The 13,231-nt window shown below is 34.9% G+C and overlaps 1 protein-coding gene across 6 annotated transcripts in view; it reads left to right on the top strand.

Moving 5' to 3' along the window:
- The window catches only part of HUWE1 (HECT, UBA and WWE domain containing E3 ubiquitin protein ligase 1), a 1,105,343-nt gene that overhangs the window by 508,872 nt on the left and 583,240 nt on the right, over positions 1-13,231 (top strand). For all 6 annotated transcript variants that reach the window (XM_090389849.1, XM_090389845.1, XM_090389850.1 and 3 more), the window contains one exon: positions 8,741-8,908. In XM_090389849.1, coding sequence (XP_090245975.1) covers positions 8,741-8,908 — 168 coding nt within the window. The remainder of the gene's footprint in view (positions 1-8,740; positions 8,909-13,231) is intronic.

The raw sequence follows: 13,231 nt of genomic DNA on the forward strand, positions 1-13,231 counted from the left end.
TCATTCATAGTAAAACACTTATTCTATTTTCCAACCATTGCTATTAACTATTTAATGAGTGAAACATTAATATGAATAATGAATAAGCTTTAGTAGAATGGGACACTGCATATTGATTTAAGAGTAGTACATGTATATTATAAATCAAGTTGTTAAAAATATGATCTGAATTGGAAGACATTAGAATTTAGATCAGTTAAATAAGTAATGCGAAAGTAAGCCAGTGTAAAGACAGAAATGCGGTTGGAAGTAATTGAAAAAGAGATGATACGGCACGATTAAACCTCATTCTTGGGATTTTAATGATGTCATTGTCATATGCATGATGTAATTATAAATTAATTCTGATGAAACCAACAGTGTATAAACCAGAAGCATCCAGGGAAAGCCAGCAAGTTGGAATATTAATCATATAACTGAAAGATAAAGGGAAAACAACTAATTGGGCTAGCTTTAAATTGCAGTGGAGATATATAGTATTGGAGGCATTGCCTGCAGTTGAAAAGGTGTGTGAGGCTAATTTCTGCCAATACCGAGGTATGGTGACCAATATCAAAAGCAGAAGATTATTAGGAAACTGTTTTTAAGCAATGATTGATAATTACTTTTAAATAGGTTTCTCAATGTGCCTGATATAATTGACAGTTTATTAAAACCAAGTAAGTAATAATAGCTAAAATGCAAAAGGAGCCACAAACCCATTTAATTTTAACAATGATTAATAGCATAAACCATTTATACATATATATAAAATAATAAGTAGAAAAGATATGGATAAAAATATATGGAATTAATGATCCACTAGGCCAAAAAACGTCATATATTTATGAGCGTAAAGGATTAAAGTAGATATCCAATATACAAGTTGAAGAAATCATCATAAGGTGGAAGGGTGTAAAAGTAGAAAACAGATACAGCATGTGAGAATTGAAACAATGATTGTAAAAAAAAAAAAACAGGAAAGCCATATAACTCAAAAGTAAGGAATTACATAAAATTCATATACCAGAAGCATCTCATGCTAAATATCTAATCTAGTACCTTTTAATTTCAAAAATTTGAAATTAAATATAGTTTAAAGTAATAAACATGGGCTTGTTATTAGAATATAAATAATTTATTAGATCTGAAGGTACAATGTGTAATAAATAGTTAATCGAAGTTAAGGAGGCAAAATTAAGAAATCGGAAAGATTAGGCCACATCTTGAGTACTGCATTCAGGTGTGCAGGTATCATTTCAGGAAGGATGAGCATTTTCTGGAATAGGTGCAGAGAAGGGCATTGAGATTGGTGAAGGGAATGAGAGGGTGGTCTGTCCAAGATAGGCTTCAGTTCTGCAAATTGCAGCATCTGGAGACTAGTTACTTCCAAAGTGATCTGATTGAAGTGTTTCAGGCTTTGAATGAAATGGCAAGCTCACTGCTGATGACATTCTTCCAGGGAGGGGTGAAATATGTAGTACTTCTTAATTCTTATGAGATTGGTGACTTTTTAGTAATATACGAACTAATGGATTTGTAATCCTTTAAAATATGTGGAATTTATGTATGTTGTAAGGTCTTGTGAAGGGCCAGAAGTTATTCCGCTTCTTACATTACTTCCCACTAATGCTAATATACTGGTTCATCAAATCACTGACTCCATTGGATAGATGTAAACCTCTTATCCAAAATTTCTTAATTTTTCTTTAAGCTAACTTAAAAAAAAAAAAAAATCCCCATAGAAATATTATAGTCATGCCCTTTACTATATCAAATGTAATTCATAATTAGTAATTCAATTTGCAGAATACATTCAAAGTATTATATCTATTAATATATTTCATTTTGTCAGGAATATCAATGTTGCTATTGCATATTCTAAATTCATAAGTTTTCTAAACCTACTCTTCTATTTTGATTTGCTTGCATTGACAGAATGTATGAAAACATTATGGGTCCAGTGACTCGCATAGTCGTGATCCTCTGACAAAGTGTGTATCATTTCCCTTTACCTTACTTTCTTCTCAACATTGATATTTTTATTTATTATTATTCTTCAGTATTATTCATAAGGGCAATTGCATATTAATTGCCATAGGATCTCTCTCTCTAATAACCTAAATACTAATAACCTAAATTTTTCTTATACTACAAAGTATCTAAAAAAAATCATGATAATGAAACAGACAGCAGCATCAGCAAACAGGCCCATCTACCAGAGAGAGAGAGAAAAAATCATGTAGGAGAAATATCACCCTTTATTCAGAGGAATTGGGAAGGTTTGGCAGTTCTCAGTCTACAATGGCTACATTCTGGTGATGTAGTTGAAGCTGAGTGTGATAAACACCCGGAACAGACACTCCCCCCACAGCCAACTCTACAGGTGACCCCTGCTTAACGCTGATAATTCGTTCCGGAAAAAACGAGCGCTAAGTGAATCCGCGCTAAACGAACTTCGCATTCCCATAAGGGAACATATGTATTTGTAAGTTGCAGTCGGTGCCAGAGGATATTTCCTAATCAATAATAAACGGTAGTGAAAAGATGCACAAATGTCGGTCAAAATATTTAATATTCAAATATTTGTACATATGAAATATTCTGCATTACATACATATATAATTATGTGGTAACTACTTACGTATCAAAATTAAACTTAAAATTCCATTTAAAATCATGAATTTAATTGATCTAAATTGATTTTAATTGATGAATTTAATCATGAAAAATGTGTCGATTTTGGGTTGAACTTTGGCCCTCTTCTAAATAAACTAAAAGGGGTATTAATTTTAAATCCCCCGCAGTGTTTACCACCCAACAATAAAGTCACCCAATCCTTCGCCACTTTGAAACCTGGCATGTTTTTTGCTTCTTTCAATATGAAACTTCTTTTAGGCATTCGTTTCCACAAATGTCCTGCTTCATCTATGTTATAAACTACTAGGCTTGACATACCAACTAAGAAATATTGTTCAAGGTTTAGGCCAAAATGGATGTCAGATGAACTAATGAGGCATATGGCAGAAAAGAAAAATGCATGGGATACATACAAATTAACACATGACACAGAAGCCTATGATAGATACAAGTTGATATGCAACCAAGTTGCAAAGGAGGTTAGGCAGGAGAAGGCAGATTACGAGAAATCCTTGGCAAGGGATGCAAAGAAAAACAGCAAAGAGTTCTTTACTTATGTAAACTCTAGAAGGAAGGGGATGAATCAGATTGGTCCTCTTGATATTGATGGGTCAAGTGTTGATGATCCTGCTCAGGTAGCTAACAAACTAAATGAATATTTTGCATCGACATTCACACATGAGGAGTTATTCAGCGAGGGGAATGCCAGAGGTGTATTCAACTCTAGCAGTAAGCTACAGAATCTTGAAATAACTGGGAGCAAAGTGGAGGAGAAACTGTTGAAGATAATCACAAGAAAGGCACCCGGGGTGGATGGGATCTATCCAGTTATATTAAAGGAGGCAGCAAAGGAAGTAAGCAAACCCTTAGCCATAATTATGAGAGCTTCCTTGGACTCTGGGGAGGTACCCATAGACTGGAAATGTGCAAATGTGACCCCAATTCACAAAGGAGGATCAAAGGCTGACACAAGTAATTATAGACCTGTGAGCCTAACTTCTGTTCCAGGAAAGGTAATGGAGGCACTGGTTAAAGAAGCACTGCAGGATCATTTAGACAAGACTTCAGTTATAGCTCAGACACAGCATGGTTTTGTTAAGGGGAAGTCTTGCCTGACCAACTTGATTGGATACTATGATGCAGTCACAAAAGAACTGGATGCAGGGAATAACTTTGATATTATATACTTGGATCTTAGAAAGGCTTTTGATACTGTTGCACATGGAAGACTGCTACACAAATTGGAGCAGTGTGACATTGGAGGCAAATTGCTGCTATGGATAAAGGGGTGGTTGAGGGGGAGAAGACAGAGAGTGGTAATCAATGGACACTGCTCATCGTGGACTGATGTTATTAGTGGAGTCCCTCAGGGCTCAGTGTTGGGTCCATTATTGTTTTCTGTATTTATAAATGATATTGATGATGGTATATCGGACTTAATGTCCAAGTTTGCAGACGATACAAAGGTTGGCAGGGTTGTCAAGGACACTACTGACACTATGCTGCTGCAACAGGATCTGGAAAGGTTGAGCAGATGGGCTTCGAGGTGGCAAATGAAGTTTAACATTGACAAATGTAAAGTACTACACATGGGAAACAGCAACCCCAGAGCAACGTATCAACTCTGTGGTACTACACTGACAGTGGTAGAGAATGAAAGGGACTTGGGGGTGGTTGTGCAGGCAGATATGAAGTTCTCTGAGCAGTGCAGACTGGCTGCAAGAGTAGCTCATGGAGTATTGTCAATGATATACAGAAATTTTTCCTGCAGGGATAAGGACGTGATTATTCCATTGTATAAGGCGATGGTCAGGCCACACCTAGAGTACTGTATACAGGTATGGAGGCCTCATTTCAAGAAGGATGTAGAGCTGCTGGAACGAGTACAGAGAAGGGCAACAAGATTAGTGAATGGAACAAAGGGGTGCTCTTACGAAGAAAGGCTTAAGTTTTGCAAATTACAGTGTCTGGAGACTAGGCACCAGCGAGGTGATCTGATAGAGGTGTATAAAGCCTTGAATGGTTTGAGCATGCTCAATGCTGATGGGATTCTTCCTCTAGCTCAGAAAAATCACCTGAGAGGGCATAAATTCAAATTGAGGAAAGACAGATGTAGGATAGACGTGCGGAAATTTGCCTTTAGCCAGCGGGTGGTTGGTTGGTGGAACAGACTTCCATCCCTTGTGGTGGAGGTTGATAGCCTAAATAAGTTTAAGGCTCAGCTGGACAGGTATTTTGAACGAACAGTGGGGTGAAGTGGAAGTGGGTTTTTTTTTTTTTTTGGTTTTTTTTGGCTGATGCTGCATAAGCTTGCTTTCTTGCATCAAATGCCTCTACTAATGCTAATGCTAATAAACTTGTTGAGAATTATAACACACAATACCCCTCTTCAATAATTTTAACAAATTTTTTTGAAAGTTTCGGCTCCTTGATCTGTACTTGCGGCTTCTCCCTAGATTTTAAATCTATTCAACCAGCCCTTACCAGTTTTAAATGGTTCCACTTTTTTTTTTTTTTTTTTTTCAGGTGAGTTTTCTTCAGATCATCATATTGGCTAATCTCTCTCTTTTTTTTTTTTTTTTTTTTTTTTTTTTTTTTTTTATAATATTTAACTTAACTGAATTCTGCATTTGGACATTATCTTCAATAAAACTAGTTAAGTCTTTTCCATTTCAATCCTAATATCTGGCCTAGCCCTATTTGCTTGCAGTGGAACAGCTATCTTTCCCACTGGTAAAATTAATTCTTTATTTTTTTATAATTGTTCTTACAGTTAAACTTGCAAGTCCTAAATTATGGCACACATCCGCTTGTTGCTGACAGGAATCGATTCGCTTCAAAACTTGTAATTTAATTTTCAAATTCAGTCATTTTCTTGCATTTATAGTCTTCGTCCTACACCCATACGTTGCTTTTTCATTCTTATCGGTCATTATTAACATTTTAAAAAATGTAACTTCGTTGGTTGCATTAATTACGATACAATGTTCAAGTATACTGTCCAATATGCACAATGTCCAGTACTGTACTGAGTGATGACTAGACTTCGGATAAATGCATATAATGCAAATATTTCAAGCAATACACTTGACCATTTTTTAAAATGTTGTACTCGGAACTACGTAATAAGTGACTGTACTGCAATTAAATTAGTGTGCGAGAAAATTTCACTGAGCGTGGGAAAATTTCTTAAGTCATCATGGGAAACGTTTTAATTCTGTTTTGCTATTCATTTTCAAGCTATCGACTCCATCAAATGAAACGATTTTGTTAAATATGCCAAAAATGCAATCTGTAAAAGAGCGTTATAGTGATCGTGATAGCCAGATACGGGTTATAATATAAGAACAGCATTATAGCGAATCAGCATAAAGGGAACCGCATTATAACGTTAGGGGCCTGCTGTATTTGGAAATGCCAATTATTGTAACACCTCGTAATACACAACTCATCCTGAGATGTCATGTCAGAATTAACCTTCTTGAAGTGTCTGAAAAGGAGATCCATTTTTAACTACAAACTCAAGGAATGGTAGCTGCCTAATGAATATTTATGCATAGGGCAAAAGAAACCTCTCCATCTTCACTTCACCATTGTTTTCTAATTGCTGGATGTCTGAATTGCTCATTACAGACATACAGACAAATGGCCTGTCTTGGTGCCCTTGCATATGCACTTTTTCAACCAAAAAGACCATAAAATTATTATATATTCAGCTACGAAACCAACACATTAGCTACAAGGTGAGTGCCTTGCTTAATCACAAGCATGCCAGTGGTGAAAGGAAGAAAAAGAGATATTTTTTATATCAGTAACCCCTCCTGCACCCCTTTGGCCAAAACCTATTTTTAAAGGTAAATGGTTAAAAAAAAAAAAAAAAAAAAAAAATCCACTAAACCAGAGGGGGGAGGGGGAAGAAAAGGAAGGAAAAAAAAAAAAAAAAATATATATATATATATATATATATATACCCGCTCCGCTCTCCAACTCGTGGTGCGGAAGAATGCTTCGACTTCGAAAGAAATCTCGGCGCTCGGGCGCATAGGCAGCAAACTCAATAAATAGAAATTCGAATCCAGAACGCCGCCCGATCAGCACTTCGGCCGAAACAGGCGACTGGATCTGCTGTGTAGATATATATATATATATATATATATATATATATATATATAAGTCAACTGAGCTTTACCAAGCCCAATAAATAGCTGAATTCCTACTGTGGAATTGCAATGGATTCTGACAAAATACAGAAGACATCAAGTTTCTTCTTCAAATGTATAAAGCCGTTTGTATTTGCATGCAGGATACATTTTTAAGGCAAACAAGGATACCCTACGTTTCTGAACATACCACCATCCATAAGGGTAGACCTACCCACGTAGGACTCACTATTCTTGTTGACCGTCAGATCCCATTTCAGCTGGGGCCACTTATGTCAAGGCTGTAGCAATTTGCCTTGCAGTAAGGTTTTTATTAACAGTCTGCTCTGTTTGCCACCTGGGACTGGCATCACCCAGACAGACTTTATTTGAGCGGGTTACAAAAGCTATTGAGCCAGAAAGTGTGTTGCCTTAAGGAGGACTATATTGAAAAAGAAATGGTTTTCACAACTTTCCAGCATTCTGTCTATGTGATGCCAGAAACTTTTCAACCTCTCCTCGTATAAGCCCCTGAAGGGGATCAGAAAAATGAAGGAAGTATATTTTGAATGACAGACCTTGATGATCTTATTATGCAATTGTCTTACTTCTTGTGGATTTCAATGGATGTGACATCCTGTGGAAGGGAGTGCTGATGTTAGTAGAAGGGAAGAGTCTGAGTGTGTGCTAATGACTGGGAAAGTTTTTAAATAACAACAGACATTCTCTTCAACTATTTTTTGTGCTCACAGCTGAACTAACTTTTCCTTCACAATGGGTTTCACTACTTTGAAACATATGTTCTTGCTAAAATGTTTATATGCTGTTTATTACCCTAACTACAGACAGTCTAAAATCAAGTAAAATTTGAATTTTGAACAAATAAAATTCCAAGCATTCATAGCATTAATGCAATGAATTCGTGAATTGCATTGGTATTGCACTTATTTCTTATGTCCCCATAGGAATTCTTACACTAACTCCTGGAACGCTTAAAGTAATTTCAAAAACTATACTAAGTAAAAAATTGTCTATATTTAAGAAGGTACACAAATTAGATTTTTTCCCCTCTGACTCGCAGTAAATTCAGGCTCTGTTTTTGAGAGGAACCTCATTAATGCAGTGCTCACACCACAGGATTAAAGACACTGTTTGGACCTCTAGAACAGTTCAACTGGTCACACCTTTATATGCTTTATTGCATCAAATATAGAGTCTGAGGATTGTTAATATAATGGTGGCTTGAGGGTAGAGGTTGAATAAGATTCAAAATGAACGTTGTTGGTTAGGCAACCCCCATATAACACTGTACTTCTACAACACAGTTTTGCTCTAACATGATTGATAAATTGTGGCAATCCTCACACAACACTGTACTTCTACAACAAGGTTTTACTTTAACACGGTTTTAGAATTGCTGGAAATCTCGCATAATACGATATTTTTGTGCTAGGAAAACCCTGCTATTATGTTAAGTGTAATTTTCACCGTTTCCATTCCTTTTTTTTGTCAATCCCTGCTGTTGACTCGCTAGTTGTTATGGCCTATTGCTATCACTTGTTATCTGCTAAGCGATAAAGAGGAAGAAAATTAAATTAACGTACATTATCTGGCATAAGTATCACAGTTTGTAAGGTAAGGCATTTGTTCAGTTATTACTATTTAAATTTACTACTATTATAAAAATAAAGTTAAAATATTAAGTTATTACTACTATAAAAATTAACTTTCCAATAGTAATAAAATGTGTGTATTTTTGTTAGCTTTTGTATCGTAAACCCCCCCCCCCCCCGCACTGGTTCTTAGTCCCGTATAACACTGTTTCGCATTACGTGAGATTTTGTAGGAACCAAACTACCGTGTTATATGAGGGTTACCTGTATTTTGTTGAATCTTGTCACATTTATTGCAGACATTGTTTTCATCTGTTAGTATAAAAACAGTATTAAAATTAAGAATGGTTCTGTTGAAATTTATTCAAGGTTCCCAAACGGCAGTGGAAATGGTTTGATGACCGCAGTGGACGTTGGAATAGTTACACTGGTCTCAACAACAAAATAATTGATAATGCTTACAGAGCTGAAAAGCAGAGTGTTAGGTTCTTTGCTGGTCGAAGAAGATATACCGTGCAGTTCAGTACAATGCTTCAGGTAAGAAATGAAGTTGTGTTGTAGTATATAACACAATTCATCTTGTAAAGCCTTAAGTAGGGCTCTGCATCAGTAAATTCTGTTAACAAAAAATTCATTATATAATAGTGAATAGTGTTTTATAATATTAAATTGTATTTAAAATTTTAACCATTTCCTTATTTTGCGTTCACAACAATTCCTTTTTTTCTCTGAAATTCCACCCAATTTTTAGTTATGCATGCTTGGGCTGAAATTGTTACTAGTGCTATCTGGCTGGATGTTTCTTTTAGTCATATGTCATTTGTAGTGACCCTGTTGAAGATAATTCTGACTGTATTTGAATAGCTTGACTTTTTGCAGTTCTGCCCGCAGAGAGAAAGAAAATAAAATTGTTTAGTCCAAAACACTGGAACTAGATAAATCTGTTTTTACTAAACATTGACACTGATGCCAAGGATTGATTTTAATGAAACTCATAAGAATTTTTACACTGGTGTCCAAAAGTTACATTGTAGATTGTTACCGATTATTGGTGTTTTTCATATAAGTATTAGTGTTCATACAAATTTGTAATCAAGTTAGCCTAGTTTGGTTATCTTCATTCCTCAAAATGAATTATCTTCTTCATTATATATATATATATATATATATCTGATAATTAGAATAAATATGAATCATATTCATATTTATTCTAATTATCAGATATAATTAAGCATCATGTGGAGGATGTGCATTTGCTGCCTCTAATGATAGCTTCATATTCATATTTATTTATTTTTATTGCTTTTGCCTAACTTTTACATCACATTAAATATATATATATATATATATATATATATATATATATAAGAAATAGAAATAATTGATAAAGGACACAGTAAGATGGGAAAGTTATTAACAACGTGCCAGGCCTAATGGAAGAAGATATGAGAAGAAAAGAATGTTAAGAACCTAATAAATTAAGTGGAAATAATGGCTGAATTAATAAGCCAAATCATATTTACAAAAGCTAGAAAGGAAGTGGTAATTAATGCATATTAAAAAATAGTAATAAATGAGAATAATAATGAAAATAAATTGGTACATAGACCAGGTATTTCATCAGGGGACTACACCCGATCATGTACCAAAACACTGGGCTACATCACTCATGTTTCTGGAGGTTTCAATATATATATATATATTTTTTCTAACATTTATTATTCAATAATATTATTCTTTAATGCTATCTCCATCATGCATGGGTTTGTATAGAAATAGTGTTTTGGTACATGATCGGGTGTAGTTCCCTGATGAAATACCTGATCTATGTAACAATTTATTTTCATTATTATTCTCATTTTTATTTTCATTTATTACTATTTTTTAATATGCATTAATTACCACTTCCTTTCTAGCTTTTGTAAATATGATTTGGCTTATTAATTCAGCCATTATTTCCACTTAATTTATTAGGTTCTTAACATTCTTTTCTTCTCATATCTTCTTCCATTAGGCCTGGCACGTTGTTGTTAATAACTTTCCCATCTTACTGTGTCCTTTATCAATTATTTCTATTTCTTATTTTATAGTTGTATCCTGTTCTGTAGCCATGCACGTCCAGGTACATCTATTTTCTTTTCTTTTCCTGTTTTTTTTGTTTTACCTGTTTTTTTTTTATATATATATATATATATATATATATATATAACTAAAAGTAAATTTAAAATAAAACTATTTTAAATTTACTTTTCATTATATTTTAGGCATCATGTAGAGGAAAATGCATTTTGCTGCCTCTGGTGATTGCTCTATTTCTTTTACCACCGTTTTCAACTATTTTATTATATTTCCTTTCTTCAACTGTATTTCAAAAACAGTTGTTATTACTGTATGCCTGTAGGCTTAACTCCCTGATAGACCACCCCACATGATAGACATACATTTCAGAGTCACAATTGGAAAAACTTTATAATGCACGATAGACTGCCAACCATCCATTTGGTATTCACAATCAATAGAGCTACTGAACGTAATGTCATGGTAGACAAGGTTGTTTGATTACCAAAGCAGCCCCTTCAAGATAATATGCTCTCTCTCTCTCTCTCTCTCTCTCTCTCTCTCTCTCTCTCTCTCTCTCTTGGTGGATTTGATATTTGCTTCTGGCTGGTAATGCAGCAAAATCAGCAACCGTGATGAATAGTCTTAATAATCTTACATAATATACAGACTACATACAAGCATAAAACCTATAATAAGATTTATTCATATTGGCAAGATTTGTGGCATGGGCAGATAACAAAAACTCTTATCAAATTAAGCCTGCAATCAAACTGTCAAACTCTAGTCTGTGTGAGAAAATAATGAGGAAGTTGTTCTTGCTTGGCTTCCCCTACGACAGTCTTCTTTTTTTCTTTTTTTTTTTTTTGCTGAGGGTCTTATGTGCAAGCAATGTGACACTGTTTTATATATTGAGCATGTTTTAACAATATGTCCAAATCTTAGAAATGCACGTTTTATTTTATCTGACAATGATCTTGTGTCAGCAGTTTAATTTTTTTTACATGCTATCAATGTGTATTGACCTATATAAAATAGGAAACATTTTTATTTTTCTACTGGTTTTTACTTATTAGTAACCTTTTTAAAGGTTACCAAAATATCAATTTTCCTGTGAATTCAAATTCTTCCTGGCACATTATAATCCTTAACATTTTTGCACCATTAAAAATAAAAATTCAATCCAATCTATTACATAATGCTAAACAATTTCACATTACTGCTCTTAATTATCATTACTTTAATTTGAATTCTTCTAATTCAAATGTGATAATAATGATAATTTAGGTCTGTACATTCAAAGAATTGTTCTTTGAATGTAATAACCAAACTCGTGGCATCTCTCAGTTATGATAGCCTTTCCCAAACCAGAAAACCAGTCACTTGTCCAAAATTACTGGCGAATCTGCCTCACCAGTTGCTTCAGAGCATGCTGAAAAGGGTGATACACTGGCATTTAACTGGATTCTTGAAACTAAAACCAAAAAGCAAGAATTCTGGCAGGACAGAATCTGATTGTATTTTATAGTCAAAGCTGAAACTACCATTCATAAGGCTTACTTGAAAATTAAGAGTGAACATGAAAATGAAACCACATTATATGGGTTCAATAGGCAGGTCACTGTGTAACAGTTGACATTGCAATACAATGTGGGGAATTCAAAAACAATATCCAAAGTGACGATGCATGCACACTCAGATATATGTTGTTCCACAACAGACAACCCAAGAGTCAGTCTCTGCTCAGTACTCATCATTGTTAGACACTATTTCTCCAGTGTCTAAATACACACTGGTTTGGACACTTGAGAAATAGAAACGAGTCTACTTGCCAGATGAGTTCAAATACCTGGTGCAACATGCATAAGATGCCTTCTTGTGTGGTGCAAGCAGCACGAGTTTGTTGACCCCTTGAGTATGATTCCCAATCCAGATGGCTGGGACTGCTTACGGGGCATGTTTTGCTGACAAGAACTGTGGACCAATGTTTCATTGGTGAGTGTTTCATTGCAGCAGCTCTCAGGAGACTGTGCAGAAAGGGGATCTTCGAAGTGTAGAACCACACAGTTGGTACGTTCAGAGGAACTTTGCATTTGTCAATGTTAAACTTCACTGGCCACTTCTCAGCCCATGAGCCCAAATTTCCTCGATCGTTTTGCAGTAGCACATTGCCATTACTTCACTAATCCGGATTATTGCTTAATTTGGATGACCTCGCCCCCATTTACCCCAGATTAGTGAGGGTTTACTCTAGTTGACTGTTTTAAGATTACTTTAATGGAAGTTTCAAATACAGGTAGACCCCATTTTGCTCTGGTCCGATTTGCGCCGATTCACAATAGTGCTGATCACTAATCACAACGCCATTTTTATTTATTTATTTTTGCAATTTTTTTATAAATTGAAAGTTTAAAATCGTCAGAATTTATCGGCATCATACTGTGCCATGTATCGTGCCTGTTCACGTGATTTAGGACAATTGGAGCCAATCAGCAATTAGCACATTCGTATCAGAGACGAGAAAGATTCCCGCCCTCAAAGTAACCACTTGTACATGCGGGTAGCAAAGGTCTATGCGGTGAAGCATTCAGTTGGTTGTTTATGCTAATTTACACATGTTGGAAATTTATTATGCTAACATTTTTTTATTAATTGTCCTATTAATAAATCGTGTTATAAAGTTTTTAATTTAATAGAATAAAGACACGCCATGTAAAAGTAGTTAACTGAATCTTAGTGCAATATTTGGAGGATAGAATCTGATGAAAGCCACCCTAATGTGTGTAGAGCTGTGAATATGCC

This window comes from Mastigoproctus giganteus, chromosome 2, assembly GCF_048544385.1.
Source record: "Mastigoproctus giganteus isolate SK-2022 chromosome 2, ASM4854438v1, whole genome shotgun sequence".
In the NCBI taxonomy this organism is placed as follows: Eukaryota; Metazoa; Arthropoda; class Arachnida; order Uropygi; family Thelyphonidae; genus Mastigoproctus; species Mastigoproctus giganteus.